The 19,602-nt window shown below is 34.0% G+C and overlaps 4 protein-coding genes across 4 annotated transcripts; 2 read left to right on the top strand and 2 right to left on the bottom strand.

The window, feature by feature from the left end:
• Nucleotides 1–327: 327 nt before the first annotated feature.
• On the top strand, nucleotides 328–2,636 carry HELRODRAFT_174241 (hypothetical protein; the record flags this gene model as incomplete). The annotated part of the gene is made up of 3 exons (XM_009020784.1): nucleotides 328–1,646; nucleotides 1,716–1,926; nucleotides 2,106–2,636. 3 exons carry the CDS (start codon nucleotides 328–330, stop codon nucleotides 2,634–2,636), a joined length of 2,061 nt encoding a protein of 686 aa, XP_009019032.1.
• Nucleotides 2,637–3,623: 987 nt separating this feature from the next.
• Nucleotides 3,624–6,332, bottom strand: HELRODRAFT_174240 (hypothetical protein; the record flags this gene model as incomplete). Its single annotated transcript, XM_009020783.1, has 4 exons — nucleotides 3,624–3,778; nucleotides 3,861–4,506; nucleotides 5,002–5,152; nucleotides 5,677–6,332. The coding sequence occupies 4 exons, from the start codon at nucleotides 6,330–6,332 to the stop codon at nucleotides 3,624–3,626; spliced, it is 1,608 nt and encodes a 535-aa protein (XP_009019031.1).
• Nucleotides 6,333–6,901: 569 nt separating this feature from the next.
• Nucleotides 6,902–8,385, top strand: HELRODRAFT_174239 (hypothetical protein; the record flags this gene model as incomplete). Its single annotated transcript, XM_009020782.1, has 2 exons — nucleotides 6,902–7,379; nucleotides 7,553–8,385. The coding sequence occupies 2 exons, from the start codon at nucleotides 6,902–6,904 to the stop codon at nucleotides 8,383–8,385; spliced, it is 1,311 nt and encodes a 436-aa protein (XP_009019030.1).
• Nucleotides 8,386–10,453: 2,068 nt separating this feature from the next.
• On the bottom strand, nucleotides 10,454–19,309 carry HELRODRAFT_174238 (hypothetical protein; the record flags this gene model as incomplete). The annotated part of the gene is made up of 4 exons (XM_009020781.1): nucleotides 10,454–10,504; nucleotides 11,019–11,252; nucleotides 17,739–17,866; nucleotides 19,273–19,309. 4 exons carry the CDS (start codon nucleotides 19,307–19,309, stop codon nucleotides 10,454–10,456), a joined length of 450 nt encoding a protein of 149 aa, XP_009019029.1.
• Between the last annotated feature and the right edge of the window lie 293 nt (nucleotides 19,310–19,602).

The raw sequence follows: 19,602 nt of genomic DNA, 5'->3' as shown, positions 1-19,602 counted from the left end.
ACAAACCAAAAATAAGACAAATCAAATTAAATTTAGAGGCTGCTCATGCATCTCAAAATTATATAAAAATGTGATAATTCATTATTTCGAAACCAAATACAAATATAACTGGAAAAGTATCAAAAGTTGGTTACTTACTTAATTCAAAACATAGATTTTAGATATTTTAAAATGCATTATTATTATTAAATATTCTATGGTCACCTTATTTGTTGTCAGCAAAAAGTAAAATAGGATAAATATCTGCATAATTTAACTGTGTCGATTTACTAGTAATTTGAGGTGATTTTGAAATACCGATACTGTACATATTTAACTACGTATAAAATGGCTTCTAATTCAAACTGTGGTGCTCTTACAACACGCAGCATGACTAACATATGGCTGATTGGACAGTTACAAAGTGAACTTCCAGTAAATGTATTGCCTACAACAGGTGATGTCCTGAGAATGTTTTTTTGTTATCATCAAGTAGAAAAGAAAACTGTACCTGAAAGTGCAAAACTGTCGTCAGATAAGGTCATGGACATGTGGAACAAGGCTAGAATACCAACAACCTACCATACTCATGTTGTAGAAAAAGTAAAGTCGGTAGTTGATGACTACAAGCTAATAAAAAAGAACAAAAACAGACAAAGTGAAGCACAACGAGCACGAGAGAAGGAATTTGAAGAAAAGGAGCACATGCTGTTTGATATTGCTCACCAACACGCCATGCAGCTCATCCGAATTCAGGAAGATATAGAATTTCTTGAAGACCAGAGGGGCAGTCGACGAATGCAAATGAGTGGCATTGATAAAGACCTGACCAAGAAAGAAGAGCGCACAGAACAACGTAAATGCAAAGAAGAAGAGAGAAAAGAGCGAGAGCAGGAGCGGATGACAGAAAGTACCTCACTACATTTATCTAGTTCTGATGACAGTGATAGTGAACAGCAGGACACAGAGGACAACTATGAAATTGAAATTCCAGTGTACTACAAAAAGCAGATCAGTGAAGTAGAAGACAGTCTGTCAAGCAGTGCCAGCAAAAAAACACGAACTGTGCAGGATATGTTGTCGTCGCCAGATGTTGCTTCAGCACTGGATAAAATAAACCTGTCAGATAGAAAGTTCACAGTATTAGCAGCAGCCATTGCACAAGCTAGTGGGCAAGACATCAGGGATACATCTCTGTCACGTTCCACAGTTCATCGTAAACGTCAGCAACATCGATCAATCGTTGACAGCAGTATTCGTCAACAATTTCAGGATCGTGACAGAAACCCCCTTCTGGTTCACTGGGATGGAAAGATCATGAATGATGATCCACACTCCAGAACTGATAGACTGGCTGTAGTTGTGACTGGCTGTAATGTGGAGAAAATCTTAGGAATTGTTAAAATTGCATCAAGCACGGGACAAGCACAGGCCAATGCAACTTTTCAGTTGTTCAAATTATGGGACGTTAGTGAAGACATTATAGGCATGTGCTTTGATACTACTGCTGCCAATACTGGGACGTCAAGTGGAGCATGTGTTTTGCTGGAGAAACTGCTCCATAGAAATCTCTTGCACTTTGCTTGTCGTCATCATGTACATGAATTGATAATCGGTGAAGTTTTCACAGTTCTGTTTGGTCCAAGCCGTGGCCCCAACATTGGAATGTTTGAAAGATTTTGAGCCTACTGGCCAAATATAAATCAGTCAAACCACAAGCCACTTGATGATGACAGGATGAACCACTCATTGCTACAGATGATGCGGTCTGACATAGTACCATCTTTGACATGTTTTCTTTCAGCTGACAGCTCATACATCCCACGAGAGGATTACAAGGAGTTGGTTGAACTCTGTCTCTTAGTGCTGGGTTATCCAATGCAGACTGATGGCAAGTACCATTTCCGTGTTCCTGGAGCATATCACATGGCCAGATGGATGGCCAAAGTGATCTACCGCAATGATTCAAGCTAACAGCAACTGAAACAAAAAGTTTAACTGAATTCTGCCTATTTGCAACCCATATATATGTGCCAGCATGGATGTTGTGCCTAATACCCAGTGATGCACCAGTCAATGACTTGCAACTTCTGAGCAGAATTGAACAATACTCTGAAAACAACAAGAATGTAGCAAGTGCTGCCACAAAAAAGTTGAAGAATCATCTGTGGTATCTCGGTACAGAAATGGTTTGGCTGTCATTGTTCTCAAATAAGGTTGCAAATGCTGAGAAGCAGTTGATTGTGGAAGCAATGACTGCAGTAGATTCTGACTGGAGTGTGCGAGGTGTCAAATATCCTGCAACTGAACTGGAACAGGTGAAAAGCAAACCACTGCATGATCTGGTATCAGGTACATCTCGTGCTGCATTGTTATCACTTGGAATGGATGTTGCTATCTTGCGTGAAACTGAACCAGACTCATGGAATGATCTTCCTTTATTTCAAAAAGTAGCAAATGTTGTGAAGTCACTTAAGGTCGTTAATGACACTGCAGAACGCACTGTGGCACTCATGACAAATTTTAACCAGTCTATAACCAAAAATAAAACAGAACTGCAAAAACTGATACAGGTGGTGGAGGACAATCGAATACGTATTCCGGACTCCTCTAAGCGCACATTAGCCAGTGCTCAAGCAGCTGCTGCTATGTTTTGAGTCTGACATACTATGAGTGATTAACAGAAAAACATAAACTGAGTACATTAATTGCCTCAAGTTAATTTCAGTTTCTCAATCAAAGATTAACAGTACTGAACTTTCGTTTGGCATAATCAAGTTGCCTTTACCTTGTGAAAACTGTTTGTTTAGTGTTGAATATTTTGTTATTTTGAGTATAAATTTGTAGAACTGTTAAATCTTACATGATTTTCACAAGAATGTTGTTCATTTTACTGCAAAATAAACATTAAACACAAAATTGTAGCACTGACCAATATTCGCTTATATGCTAAATATGGTGAAAAACTGAATGTCATTGAGCAACCTCTAAATATTGTCAGAATTGAATGAAATTTTGCACACATGCTAACTTTCAGCTAAGGAAAAAATATAGGGGGTGTGCACTTAAATATTAAAAAAAATTTTGTTTGAACTACCCTAATATATATATATATATATATATATATATATATATATATATATATATATATATATATATATATATATTAGGGAACGTAGTGACCGGGAAGTGAAAGCGTTTTTCGCGCATTACAATCGGAGGCCTATTGTATATTTTTCTAGAAGCTTGATTATATATATCTGCACAGTTGCAGTACTTTTACCAACTGATACTCATAAACTCTTAGCTATAAGAGAAGCGAATGTACAGGTTTATGTGAAAGAAGCAAACCCAAAAGCATCAACATATCCACTGTAAAGTTATTAATGATTGAAATACTAAAAGCAAATTATTCAAGATAGACCAAACTCTAAACTCGGTTTATTGTAAGACTTTTATTGCAAATCTAAATTCATGAAAAAAACACATTCACAAGCACACCATGACAAGTACATCCATTCATTCAAATAACTGTTCACTTTGAGCTTTCATTCTGAAGTTTTCTTATTTTTCGCAGAGTAGGTGACGATGCTGATGAACAATCAGCATTGTTAGCTTTCTTAATCAGATTTTTACACATACAATTAAACAAACTGCGAACCATGAGGTGCGCAGTTTCGTGTCCTTGAGCACAACGGTGTCGCACAAGTAAAGGAAGTCATTTTGTCCATTATCGCTGCTTCAAACACGGCATGCTGACTGCTGGAAGAACATGCCATAAACCTTTGAAGAAGATTTTCTTTTGAGTGTAGGTCATTGAAATAAAAAAAATGCTGCAGAGCACACAGCTAAGCAGTATTCTGTAGGTTCAGACAATCCACCTCGGTCATGCAGCTCAATGACTTTTGTGTGCTCTCCAGAATTCTCTTTGTCACAAAAGCGGTCCCCCAGATTTTCTTTGCAAGACTCACATTTCGTTTTTCTACTGATCGACCTTCCAATGTACCCAGAGGTGTATATGAGGGGCAGCATATCTTTTGGATCAAGATCAGTAGGATCATCTGCCAGCTCGTCACGCAACCACGTCCATTCTACAGTAGCGGAAGGAACAGTTTTTTCAGTAAAGGCTAGCTCCTCAAATACGCCTGACCTTATAGCAGTTAGAGTACGAATTTTTTTTTCACTTTCTATAATTTGACGCACACTTATATAGAAATTGGCACCATTGAATTGGCGGTACCAACCAAACCGCCCCTCGATGCAATCAGATGTCCATTTTCCAAGAAGACAGTAGGTAATTTCATCATAGTTTTCAAAAATATACGAGCAGAGTTGTGAAATTCCTCTAAACGTTTGCACGCAGGCTGTAAAAGTTTGGGTCTTTGTGCTTTTGTTCCACCTTTCAAAATAGTCTGCCGCATCAAGTAGATACTTTAACTGCCAATCAGTAGGAGAACTGACAGCTTCCAAGTACTTGTTTAGATTGTGTTTTCCTGAACAAATTATACACAAACATTTAGCAAAAATCTGAATTGGTTAAAGCTTATCAAGAAAATATACATGTAGCTCTAATGAAATGCAAAGTAATAGCCATTTCTAATCATGAGATACAAATAAATGAAATCACATTTTAAAGTTTATTATGCAATTGAATATAATTAAAGATAAAAATGGTACCAAAAAGCAAAAGGAAATCACTCTATAAATACAAAAAATAATTATACTAGCAGAGATTTTTAAAAATTTATTGTAACTAGACATATAAACATAGACTTCACCTTGAAAAGAATGTTTGACTCTTAAGATATTCCAGTCTTTTTATATACTCTAAGAACATTGCAGTGTCATTCCATCCTTTTTTATTGTACAGCTTCAAACCAGCCACAGTTGAATTATAAAAAATACCTGCAAGTTATACATAAATTTAAAAAATTGTTGTTATATAGATCTATTGAAATTATTAGATTTACTTTTAGCATGAACAGGTGAAGTTCGTTGGATGTTATTTGGTTTGAGACTGACCATTGTCAGTTTGTGAGCTACTTTTAAGTGCATCATTTCTTCAGTAGCATACAACTTTTCAACATGACGGAAGTCAGCAATTAATTTTGGAATTTCACCATCATCAACATCAGTACGGTCAGGTAACAAAAAAATGTTCTTATTGATCCAGCTGTTGAGGATATTTTTGAAATTATGTGTTGTATCGAAGAGAAGAAAAGTTTGTTGGCCATTCCGCATGCACGATGTTTCTAGTTTTCCACTGCAAAGCTCGGTATAGAAAGATCTGTAATAATCAAATAATTTAATTTCTCAAAATAGAAAATCAACAGACCTTAAAAAATATATAAATAAAATTATTTGTATAAGACTAAGGCTAAATGTACCCACCTATTTGTAGATAAATTGTCCATAGAAACAGCTAGCAAAGTGACATATCTCTTCAGCTTGGTTGTAACAATCTCAAAATTATGGCATAAAACAGCAGGGTTAAGACCAGCAACCGCTTTCAATCCTACAACATCTTTATATTTGCAACACAGCGATTGAATCATAAAACACAAAACAGTTCTAGCAGCTTCTCCATTTTCTGTCAAACCAAAGACAGACCCGTTAAAATACTCCAGTCGCTTTGCTGTGTGAATTTCATCACATATCAACATGACAATTTTTTCTGACTCAGAGAGTGCTTTCAACCTTGCTTCTAAGTAAGGTTGGTTAAGATCTTCAACATTTTCAGCAAAAACAGAAGACAATTGCTGAATTCTACGAACACTAGGAAGAATAAACAATTCTTTTAGAGTTTCATAGAGCTTAGGGCTTGTCATTTGCCACAAAAATGAAAGAGTTAGTAGTTTGTTAGAATATTTTCTAGCTTGTTTCTTGACTAAAGTCAGCTTTAGCTGAGCCTTTACAAATTCCAACAATGGTGCAAAGTCACCCAAACAGCCCTTTTCTATAATTATTCCCGATAATTGATTAATTTTGTTCATAATAGAACAAACTTCCTCTTCACAGAGCTCATCTTCCTTATAAGTGTTCTTCAAAAAAGCTAACAGATTAGAGAAATGTGTAGTGCTATTAATAGTATTTTCTTTTGATAACAAATGCTTGTACTTTGATAATCCTATTTCAACGGAAATCTTTCCAACATCTTTATAAATGGTAACTGTTAAGTCGTTCACTACAGTAATTGACAAAGTAATGTCGAGAGGCTCTTTCTCTTTATTATTATTAATTAGTACATATGACAGATGAGTGTTCATTTTGATACCTATATAACCTTCAGGAATTAAAGTGTCTTTAATTTTCTCAACAAAATCATCAAAACAAGTTACCTTTTCTTCTTCCATCACAAGATTCTGAATAACTCCATATCTTTCATTCACTCTAATGCCACTCGAGATGCCGCAGAAGCACGGGTAGATCTTTGAGGTATCCTTGGACTGCTCAGATAAGCTGGACAACTTGGTAGCTTGCTAGGAACAGCAAAAGGTTTCAAACGATTTAAGTTTAGCTTAACAGGATTGTAGTGTTGTTGGAGTTAACTGTAATAGAAACTGAAATATCAGTTAACTGATAAAATAAATTTCAGTTAACTGAAACTAAAACTGAAACTTAAAAAAAATTAAAAAACTGAAACTTATTAAAAAACGAAATAGAAAAGATTTAAAAACTGAAGTACAAACTCAAAAATGTTAATTGAAGTAAGGATGGATTTTCATATCTTTAACATTACGAGGTGGACTGCGCAAATAAATTAGGGGGCCAATGTATTTATTCAATGTATATGGTGAAATCTTAAATCATTTATGATCTTTGGTAAATAAAATTTAACAAGATTCCATTTTTACAATCGATATAAAACATCGCGTTGCAGTAGATTCGTAACATATAATTTGATTTAGAATAAAATTTGTATATGCAGAAAGCTTCAGGTCGTAGACAGGAGAGTTATGTATGGGAATATTTTCAATATGATTCAGTTACAGATAGGAGTACCTGTTTATGTGAAATCTCGAGCACATCAAGTTCACAAAGCACTTCAGCTTCAAGAGTTTGTGGTAAGACTTTGAAAGAAAAAAATGCAACAAATTTGAAAACTCATTTAGAATATTTTCATTCTGATGCTTTTAATAAAGTCAAAGATAAAGAAAAAGTGAAAAATAAATTGTCAAATAAAATCTGCAATGCTAGTGGTTCAAATCAGAAAATGCAATCTAAAATTGCTACTTTTGTTGATAAAATTAATGCATATAATGAAAACTCAAAAGTTTATAAGGATAAACTTGATGCTGTCGTTGATCTGTTTGCAAAGACAAGTTTGCCACTTTCCTTACTTGACTGTCCAGTGTTTCAACAATTTGTCAATACCATGGATTCACAGTTTAAATTACCAGGTAAGTGCAAATACAGCATATAAAGTTATTTATAATATATTATAAATTGAAAATACAATTTACATTAATTATAATAATTTTGATGTAATACAGGTAGAGCTAAAATTGATTCAATGATGGAGCAGTTAATGACAGAGACACATTAAACATATTGTCATATGTGCTTCCGGCAGTTCTTGATTTAGGGCAACATTTAAAAAATTGTCAGAGCTTGACTGAAATCAATAATGAACCCTTGGAGGATTCGTTATTTAATTTTGTTGAAACATGTTCTGCAGCACTATTAAAATCACTGTCAAGTCTGTTTCGTTATGTCCGAGATGCAACATCACCAGAATTTAAAGTTCTACCAGCCGCGGCAACATTGCTTGACTTGAGATACAACTGGACTTTGCTAATGCCTGTTAACTCTGCTGTTTTATCTATGGCTAAAAAATATATAGTTCAAAAAATAAATGTAAATCGCAAAGATAGCAATCAACTTCAAATTGATCAGGACCTGCAACAACGTCCGACGAAACGTTTTAAGCTGATGACCAGTCTAGTTTTGCCAACGTGCAGCCAAAGCCGAACAGATAAACTATTGAGTGTATATTCTGATGTAGAAGAAGAAATAGACAGATATATATCTAAAGTTAATAGCCAGTTATTGCCAGAAGATGAAGATTCAATTGTTGCATGGAGCAAAAAGACAGACTTGCCACTTCTTTCTGGTATTGCTCCAAATATACTGGCCTTGCCATGTTCGCAGGCTTTCGTTGAACGATTGTTTTCAACATGTAGCATATTGACCGAAGGTCGACAAAATAAATTGAGCAACAACCTTGTAATGAAGGAAGAAAATGTGAGATTAGCAAATAAACTTCTTGGTAATGTTTCTTGGCCTGTTTTGACTGATGATACCAGCTTAGAAACGGATTATGAAAACTTTTTTCTAACTTATTTGAATTGTATTAATACTGCATGTTCAATAGTCTCCAAAAAGGACCGCTTTAGAAAACCTTGAATGGATATTAACTTGTATAACTACAGTTTGCGCAAGAATTCTTTATATAGGTTTTATATATGTAACCCTACATTAGAGAATAAAAACGCATATATTAAATCAAAAAATTATTTTATTAAACTAAAGTGAGTTAAAGAAAAAGAATATTATGACAATAAGTTTAAAAAATGTAAAACGTCTAAAGAAAAATGGTCCGAAATAAATAAAATATTAAGACCAAAAATTGACAAAACACATCTATTCAAATGTAATGATTCGTTGTTAACAAAATTGAATAGAGTTAATGAAATTAACACATTTTTTATTGATCAATGTAATAGACTTATTTGTCTTAACACTGCAAAATTTAATCTGAACAGTTCGATGATGATGGATCATGATTTTCCATCGTTCTTCTCAACCGATGCATCGCCTGATGAGGTGATAATGATTGTTAATAGACTAAAACTAAAAAACTGTTTTGACAGTGATCTTTTATCCACTAAATTATTAAAGGGTACTATTTACCCCATAGCTGGTTCAATTGCCACTTTATTCAACAAATCAATCCTCGTTGGCCAGTTCCCTAATAGACTGAAATTGGCAAAGGTATTACCTATTTTCAAGGGTGGTGATTGCAATCAATATGGCAACTACAGACCCATATCGATTCTATCAGTATTTTCAAAAATTTTTGAAAAACTAATGTTTGATAGAATGTGGTCTTACATATCTAAACACAGCATGATTAATGGAAATCAATTTGGCTTCGTTCCCAAGTCATCAACTGAGAAGGCTATTGCTATGATGTATGGGACTCTCATAAATAATTATGATTCAAGGAAGCTTAGCTTAGGCGTTTTTATAGATCTAAGCAAGGCATTCGATTTAATTGACCACAATATTTTATTGTATAAACTGTCTAAGTATGGTTTTCGAGGTATAGTACTGAGCTGGTTCAAGTCTTACTTATACAATCGGTGTCAATATGTCTGTATTGAAAGTGTTGAATAGTTGCCCAAGGAAATAGTTTCTGGATTTCCCCAGGGTTCAATCTTGGGACCGCTTTTGTTTATTCTGTTTATAAATGTGTGTACCACTATTTTATTTGCTGATGACAAGACTATATTCTTGTCTGACGAAGACCCGATAAGACTATTTTCTGAAATGAATAACCAACTGGTTAAATTCTCCAACTGGTTCACTAGAAACAGGTTGGTTCTGAATTCAGAAAAATCCTGCTATTTAGTCTTTGGCTCTAAAATCAAAACGAACAATGATATCTTCTCTGGCCTAACCATTCACATGATATCCAGAAACTCGTCAGCTAAATTTCTGGGAATTATTATCCAGTCTGACTTGAAATGGAATGAGCATATAAATTTGTTGGTAAGCAAATTATATAAAATTACTGGCATTATTTATAGATCACGCAATAAATTAGGTACTAAAATCATGTTAATGCTATATTACTCCCTAATCTATCCATATCTCCTATATGGAAATGTTTTTTGGGGAGCTTCTTATGATTATTTAATAAAATCATTGACAATAGTACAAAAAACGTACGTTAGGGTTTGTTTTTTTTCTGAAACACCTTGATCATGCACTGGCAATATATTCCGATAATAGTATCCTCAGTATTGAACAGCTTAATAGGTATCTAACCTTGTGTTTCGTTTATAGAGTGTTATATGATGCTGAGTTCAACATGTTAGGCTCATTTGAAACAGTGTCAACAAACACTAGGCAAAAAGGTTTGTTGATACCAATGACTTGCAAAACTGATTTAAATGCTAGATACTGGGCGGTAAGAGGAATTCGTCTTTGGAATTCCTTGGAACTAGGTAAGAAAAAATTTTCCGGATATAATAAATTTAAAAAATATATAGAAAACTTATGCAGATCAATGTAAGTATGATGCTTTCTTTGTTTAATTTTGTCGTGTTTTATTTAAATGTTTTACATCTGATTGAATATTACTTACTTTAAGTTATAAAAAAGGAATTATTGGGTGTATTTATATTTATCGATATACTAAAAATGTTTATATTTGTATCTCATATTGTTGCACAACTAGTTAAGGTGGTCAGCACATGCTTTCGTATATATGATCTCCTGTTTCTTTTCGAATAAAATTCTGGAAAAAAAATATATTAATAATTTACGTTTAAGTGCATTTTATCGGATTTGCCATTTTGCCTTTTTTTAATTATTTTTTAACAATCAGGATCTGACAGACGCAGAAACTGTTACAGCATGCAAGGCAGTAGTATAAAATTAAACGATTAAGTAAATAAATAAATAAAAAACGGAGAAAGAAAAATGTTTAAACAATGAAAGTAAAATAAATTAAATAAAATAAATTGGCAATAAAATTCAGTAATGGCATTAAAAGGCATGTTAATTGACTAGATGATGACTTAGTGAGTTAGTGAGGTGATCGATAAATAAAAACTAGTTGTGTGAATGATAAAGTTTTATTGAGTGTGAATATGTTTGAAGTGTCTTGTGATGAAGGTCTTTTCCTGGTATGTAGATTGGTTGGCGACTTGATAGTTATGCTTGCGTTGACGAAGGTTGTGTGTTGTAGTTTTAATTGACGGTAGTAGAAGATATTGAATTATATAATTCCATGGTAGAAGATGGATGACTTGGTTGTTGTTATTTTCCACTTTTTTGGACAGTCTTGAATTGAGTGTGTTGAATATCTGAGTGACGGATTTGATGCAGGTAGATAATTTTTTGATGAGAAATTCTAGTTGTTGAAGTTGTTGTTGTGCATATTTGATGCGTGAGATTATGAGTGATTCAGTAATGTCAAATAATTTGATGCCTCTGAGACCATGTGAGCGAAGTGTCTTGAGTGCGTGAAATGTTTGAAAGCTCTTTGTGATGATGTGATTGATATGAGGTGCTATATTAAGTGTGGGGGGATTGTGATGCCTAATATTTTTAATTGACTTGTTCAAGTGATTGATGGGTGTTCTGGAGTTAATATTATTTTCCTCCAACTATTGTGAATAATGAGTTCGAATGATTTATTGAGATTAAGTGACAGATTGCATGGTTTTGACCATGTAGTTAATGAGTCAAATTTTAATTGGATGGCGTTTGAGTTAGAAGATCGGATGACAAGGTTGGTGTCGTCAGCGTATTTGATAATGTGATTTGAGCTATTAAAAGTTTTGATAGTAGAAGCATTGATGATAAAGGTAGATGATCCAAGGACAGAACCTTGAACTACGCTGAAATTAATAGGTAGAGTAGATTAAAGAGTAAAGCTAAAGAAAGAAGAATGACTCCTATTAGAAAGAAAATTTATTATAATATTGTAAATGTTGTCAGGTAGAGAAAGAGAAGCTAAGTTACCAATTTGAAAGTGAGAAGAAATTTAGAAAAGTTGAAAGCAATAAGGTGAACATAATTATTATTTTTAATGAAAGATGTTATTGTAGAAGTAAGAGAGAAGATGGCGGATGCAGATGAACCTGTAGGGCGAAATGCAAACTGATCAATAGTGATTTGATGGATAGATGGTTGAAACATGGATAGATGAATGATCTAACGATAAATTTTTCTAGAATACGTAAAAGTATGGGGGTGATAAATATTGGGCGATAATCTATTGGTGATGATGGCTATTTTGTTTTAGGAATTGGATGAATTGGGCTGGATTTCCATTGTGATGGGATGAATGGATGCATTAAGCAGTGATTGTAAAGTGAACTTTGTTTAATTTCTTGTCACGTAGATCGTTTTAATTAATTGATATTGAAAGACATTAAAAGAAGAGAAATAAACTTCTTGACTTGTTTATTATCAACCGGAACAACAGAAAAGGGAAAAGTGAAGTTACATACAAAGCAAAGAACATTTGGTCCAAAGAAAATAAATGTATATAAGTTTGCTTTCGAATAACCTGATTTATTAATCTAAGTAGAAAAATTAAATTCCAGGATCGTTTACAAAGCCAACAATAATAAAATATAACCACGTGCTATTTGCATTTATATATAACATAATACCAAAGTAATGAAACCTAATTTACAAGCACAGAATAGAAATACATAAATAATTATATGAAATATAATTTACATCTCTCTCCCTCAAGTCACTTTTTGAGGTACATAAAGTGACAATTTATTAAAGTGAAAAAAATGTGATTCCTTCTTCTTCTTTCCGCAGTCTACTTCGAAGATCGACGGTGAAATCTTACTAAGAATTTTAAACGGACCAACTCTTATTCTGTCCATTCTACCTCTATTAAGTTTACTCCCATTCTGGATATAGACTTGATTGCCCACTTCAAATTCGTACTCTTGACGATTTTTATCAACCCTTTTCTTGTTTATTTCAAAATTTTGTATAGAATTTCGACCGGCTTGTATTCTATCTGCAGATAAATCGCTTTCCGGTAAGTCATATGGAGTGATAGTTGACTTTATACCGTTTAATAAGTATTCCGGTTCAAATTTCGTGAAACTATTGTTAAATTTCTTGTCACGTAGATCGTTTAATTGATATAATACTGAAAGACATTAAAAGAAGAGAAATAAACTAAGCAACGTTCTCGACTTGTTTATTATCCACCGGATCAACAGAAAAGGAAAAATTGAAGTTACATACAAGGAAAGAACATTTGGTCCAAAGAAAATAAATGTATATCATAAATCATAATGTTTTAATATAAAACATAAAACTTAACACCTTCTCATTTTATTTAAAACATTAGATGACCTTAACCTAAATGTTCTAAAGACCCATCGCGCACATCAGATTCTTTAGTCTTGGTCCTACCATTGGTTTTGTCAGGGCATCAGCAACTTGAAGTTTTATCGCAACTCGTTCAACTGAAACTTCTTCTTCTGCAACTTTTTCTCTGACAAAGAAATGTCTAATGTAGATGTGCTTTGTTCTTCTGTGAAGTTCTGGATTGTGTGCTAAACGAATTGCTGCTTCATTGTCGACAAAAATTTCTGGCTTTTTCTTTAGATCTACAATGTCGTTCAACAATCGTTTGAGCCATATCACTTCACGAGCTACTTCACTTGCGGCAACGATTTCTGCTTCAGTAGTTGAAATCGCAACTGAGGGTTGACGTTGGCTAAACTAACTGATCACGCTTCCTCCAAACATACAGATCACACCTGATGTCGATCTTCCACTAGATTTATCTCCTCCATGATCGGCATCACTGTAGGCTATAAGTGTATTGTTTTGACCAGACTTGTAAATAATACTGACATCAGCTGTGCTTTGCAAATATCTGAAAATTTGCTTTACTTGTGTTACATTGAACTCGCAGGATTTTTTTAAACTTCTGGAAGCTAATCCAACTGCATATGCAATATCTGGTCTTGTTCCCGTCATCAAGTACATCAATGCTCCAACTGCTGATCTGTAAGGAAATTTCACTTCCTCGTGTTCATTTTTGTTTTCATCGAACTTCTCAGATTTTGAAATCGGAGTTGTACAGGATTTACACTGACTCTTCCCAAATTTTTCATTCTTGTATACGATGACTTTAATATTTCCCTTCTCATTTTGATTAATCTCTAATCCAATCCAATATGTTGCAGGTTTAGATGTTATCTTGAACTCTGACTTTAATTCTTTTTCTAAATTTTTTTGTGCTTCTTTATCAGTTCATGCAACTAGTCCATCATCAACATACAGTGCAAGTATGAGTTTCTTTCCTCCCTGTATTCTAATGAACAAACAAGTATCTGCATCACTTTGTTTGAAATGTCTCTTTTTCTTAAATTCAGCAAAGCGTTGGTTCCAACATCTTGGAGTTTGTTTAAGTCCATAAAGATTTCGCTTAAGTTTACAGATTCTTCCTGAATTATTTTTAAAACCTTCAGATTGCTCCATATAGATATCTTCATCTAATTTGCTGTATAGAAATGTTGTTGACACATCAAACTGCATGAGTGACATCTTTTCATTTGCAGCAACATTTAATAGTGTTCTTATAATTGAACTTCTCACCACAGGACTATAGGTTTCTTCATAGTCAATTCCCTTCTTCTGCGAAAAACCTTTTACCACTAGCCTGGCTTTAAAACGTTCAACAGAACCATCTGGATTGTGTTTTACCTTGTAGATCCATTTGTATGGTATTGCCTTATAGCCTTTTGGAAGATTTACCAAATCCCACGTTTGATTTTCTTTTAATGACTGCATTTCAATGTTCATGGCTTTAAACCATTCATCTTTTTTATCACTTTGAATGGCATTTTTGTAGCTCTCTGGTTCAAGTATTTCACATAATGCAGACATAATAAAAAGATCACAACGAGATGGCTCTTTGGTATTATTCCTGTCACGTAAAACCATACTTTTAGTCTTTTGATTACAACAATCATATTGATCTTCTTCATCATATAAAACTGAACTACGGTTGTGAACATTTTCATCAGAATGCCATTTTTCACAATTTCTTACAATGTGACTTGGCAATTTGCAATAATGACATATCAGCCGCTTTGATTTGCTGACAAATTTATCTTGTTTCTGACCCTCCATGTTTTGAGATGACTTTTCAGTTGTTGCTTTGACAAATAAAACTTTATTACTTTCAGATTTGTCTTCCAAGAATCTCTCATAGCTACACAATTGATATGTGAGTGTTTCAATTGTTCTTACAGTCTTGTTTAACAATCTCCAACTTGCAGTAAATGAAAAATACTTTTCTGGCAAAGTTTCAATTATTTGACACATCAGTCAGTTTTAATTATTTGACATATTAAGTCATTCATCTTTTCCTAACTCGACCTTTAAATCTTTACAAAGATTATTGATTTTTGTAACATGAGTGACAACATCATCACTTTCATCCATTTTATAACTGAAGAACTTCATGCATAAGTTGTATGCTTTATCTTCATTAACTTCATCATACAATCTATGAAGTTCTAACCAAACCTTTCTGGCATTACTGAATGAACTAACTTTTTCATACGTTTCATCGGTCATGTTGGTTGACAGAATTGTCATAGCATTTCAATCTGCTTTATTGAATCTGTTCAAAGCAGTTTGATATTTTGCTATCTCATTTTCATTTGAGTAATCGATTAATTCATCTAGAACTTTTAATTTGCCATTTACTACGTCCATTGCATCAGGAATGCCGCGTAAAATTATACAAACTTTTGATTTCCAGTTCAACCAATTACTTTTGCCTTCTAGGTGTTTGATTTGCACTTTTGTTAGATCCATTTCTTCCTTGTCTTTCAATTTGACCTTTTAATTAGAACCAAAATATCGACTTTCAGAAAATGAGGAAGCACGTGTTTTTTCTTCACTTCAGTTTTCAAAAAAGTATCTTCAGATATTTCTTTATTCTAAATTTTTTTCGTCAAATCAATTAATTAAGAAAAACGTTATCTGGGTCCCATAACCTGCTTAATTTCTTGTCACGTAGATCGTTTTAATTAATTGATATTAATATTGAAAGACATTAAAAGAAGAGAAACAAATTTCTTGACTTGTTTATAATTAATCGGAACAACGGGTCCGTCTGATAACCCTTGGAAGTAATTCTTTTGAAAGATCTATTTTTGGTGCTGGAAGGGCCATCCGTCGAGTAATAACGACGACAGTGTTTATATGTAGGCTTTTTAAAGCTGTCTTCAAAGTATTATCGTCGATTATTTTTGATAAAACCGCATTCATTGTTGATGACCATTTTGAGAGGAGAGTGGTCTTTATGTCCCGTTTAGGACGAGGTTGTATGATGATATTATGGCACGGCTGGCTTAGGTTATAGCATTGGAGAAGGAGAAATTGTGAGGCTATTAGCTTTGAATGCTACATCTCGGTTAACATCTGGCTCTCTGAATGCAAGTGCCGTCCTGATGCGACGGCATAGCAACCAGTAACCAGACGTAATGCAGCATTCTGGGAGCGTTGGAGACAGGAGAAACTTGAATTTGACGTCAGTGATGCTCAGGCAGAACAGGCATACTCGATTGTTGAATGACCGATAGTTTTGTAGGTCTTTAGAAGAGTTTCTTTATCCTCACCTTAGGTAGTACCACTGAGTGCCTTTAAAATACTGGTTTTTTTTAGAGATCTTCGATGCTGCTTCTTTATGGTGTTGTAAAAAAGAAAGCATCGTGCCTATAGAGTGAGACCTAATATTTTAGGGTTGTGTTCAAGAAAAAGGAGATTGTTATTGATTTTGATTGAAAGATGGTGATGATATTGTGATGTGTGGGATGTGAAAAAAGTGACTGTGGATTTGGAGGTGGAAATCTCCATGTTTCTGTTGTTGAAGAAATCATAGAGCTACGGCAGGTGCTAATTGAGCCGGTGGGTCAGACTATCTGCATCCGGACCAGTAGTGTAGACAGTGAAATCGTCTGCATAGGAAATAATTTTGATGTTTTGAGGCAGGTTTGGAATCTTGGAGACGTAAAAGTTAATCAGAGTTGGTGACAATACAGATCTTTGAGGTACTCCTGAACGGATGGTACGCTGTTTTGATGATTGTCGATGGAACTCTGTTGAGACGGAACGTCCGTACAGATAGTTTGAAAGCCAGTGGACAATTGACCGGGGAAGCGATGACAGTAGGAGGTCAGAGATTAGGGTACAATTGTTAACGGTATCAAAGGCTTTTGTGAAGTTCAGTGCTGTTAGAATTGTACGAGCTGGCCTTTTCTAGTTTAACCCGTTTGCGATGTCGGTAACCATCGTAGTGAGAGCTGTTGTTGTTGGGTGAAGTGGGCGAAAACAATGTTGATGGCTCGCTAATGTGAGATGATTTGAGATGATCGGCAGTTGGCATTTTTCAAATATTTTGGTCGCCGGACAAAGTAGATATATGGGACGATATGATTTTGCGTTGCTAACTGGGTTGCCGGGTTTTAGTAGGGGGGTGATCAGTGGTTTTTTTAAAAATAAATTTCTGGTATCCTACAGGTTCGTAGGAATTCATTGAAAATGTAAGTTAGGAAGGAAATTCCCATTGGGCCTAGGTGCTTTAGGTGAAATATTGTCATGTTGTCCGGTCCTGTTGCTTTGAACGGTTTTGATGTTCTAATTGCTTCTGCAACATGGTTAGGTGTGATGGTAGAGTGATCGTCAAGCGGAAGTTTCTTGACGGTTTTGTTGCCTATTCTATTTTGTTTGTTTGATGAATGTTTTGTTGCAGAGGTGAACAGTTTGTTGGATAAATTGGCCATTTGCAGGTTATTGGTTATTGATCTGTTGTTGAAATTGATGGCGATATTTGAGTATTGAATTGGTTTGCCACTGAAAGTTTTGATGGTACTCCAGAGAAGATTGGAAAAAACTGGCTTTAGATTCAGCGGTGAAATCATCCCATTTAGCTTCAGTCGATCCAACAAACAGTTGCAACAAACCTTTTCCACTTGGATGTACACGGGGTTTTTGTCAACGGAGCGGGCCATTCTGGCTATCCTGCTTCGTTGCCTTCTCCTGAAAGCCAGAATTGAATCAAATCCAGGTCCCCCAAAGATCTGGATTTGCCCTGGATGCCATCAAAAAATCAACAAAATATACCTGTATACCTGTCAAGCACGACAATCTCATAAAAGATTCTAAATAAGCTTAAACATTATACAAATGCATGATACAAATCTAATAAAATAATAATTAAAAATAATAAAATTAAAAAAAATCAAAAATTATTTATTAATAAACTATAAAATGTGAAAATTGTAAAATTTGATGAGTTTGATGAATGATTGTTTATGGAAACTAATCACATAATTAGAATAAATATAACGGCCTTCGACATTACCAAAAATAATTAAAAGTTGAAAAAATTAAGGTTTTTTGCATATCCCTGTTTCAACCCATAAGAAAGTGCTGTATATTAGTAATTAGGCCTCTCCTTGAAACTAATTAAGACCAGACTCTAAAGCGCACTAAAAATGTGCGCGAGTTCGTTCGAGGGCCTGTAGGTATTTTAAGTGTATGGTTACCTGAGTTTGAACCGTCGCGAACGTTACCATCGTTGTCGTGTTAATAAAAGAAATGTTTATGAATTTTGTAAGAGGTTTATCAACATTTTAACAATTCTGTTATAAACTTGGCTAATTGTTTGTTTAATATGGCTAGCAACAGTTCTGGTTTTGTTAGCAAACACGGTTATATGCTTCTTTCATTTTGTGTTCTCTTATTTTAGTTTTTTAGTTTACTAGATAATGAGTGTTGAAAATGACATTTACAAACATTTTGTTTATCCAAGTTATGTTGAATCTTGGAAGACGCATAGTCAATTAATTCGATCGTTTGATTAAATCGATTAATTTGTATTTTAAAAATACAGTCACATACAACTGTGTGCTCTGGATCTAAAAATTTGGCTTTTTTTTTAGGTTTGAACTAGGTATACATACAGTTATACACTATCTATTGTATAGTATAGATAGTGTATGTATACACAAGCGAAAAGAAGTACCCCCATCAATAATGTTGGGTTGATCACCATTAGCAACATCTTTATCTATTATTAATTGGGCATAAAAATATGTAGTTGATGCCAAATTTTTTTTAGATGATCAGCAATAACATCTGTCATCTGTTTTGCAGAAACTGAGATTACCCATTTAGAGAATAAATTTTTTAATTGGTAGATCAATTGCTTTGAAGCCCAGCTCTTTTTTAGAATTGCCTGAACATTCTCTAATGTGAATATTGTTTGCTGCTTTTGTGGACAAATTAAGTTTTTTTTTATTTTCGTTAACAACTGGTATAATTTCATCATCATTGTCCCCAGATTGTGAACTATTTAAGTTTTGTTAATGTCAAAGTTGCAATTACTGACATTATCCCGGTTTTAGTTAGAAGCATCTTCATTGACTTTAGGACTAGGATGTTTTGGTAAAACGGGAGATAGGTACTCCTATGGTATCGTCCATGTTTACAAACAATCATAATGTACTTTTAATAAATTAACTCCGCCCATTTTGAATTATCTAGTGCTTGATTATTTATTTATATCAAATTGAAAATAATTTAATTAGGTAAGTTTTTTAGATCATTACTTGTCAAATAGTTGAAATAGTGAACATTAAATAAAAAAAAGTTAAAATACGAGTAAATTTCTGTTTTGATAACAATCAATAGCTTATGGAGTGGTTAACAGGATTAGGGTTAGGGCCTCCCTTTTTAACAAAATTTTCAATCATTTCACAAATATGGAGTGGTTAAAATTTTCAATCATTTTTGAAATGATTAAAAATTTTGTTAAAAATGGAG

The sequence above is a fragment of the Helobdella robusta genome, assembly GCF_000326865.2.
Source record: "Helobdella robusta unplaced genomic scaffold HELROscaffold_29, whole genome shotgun sequence".
Classification (NCBI taxonomy): Eukaryota; Metazoa; Annelida; class Clitellata; order Rhynchobdellida; family Glossiphoniidae; genus Helobdella; species Helobdella robusta.
Note: the sequence above shows the minus strand (reverse complement) of the source record. Positions and strands in the feature narration are given on the sequence as shown.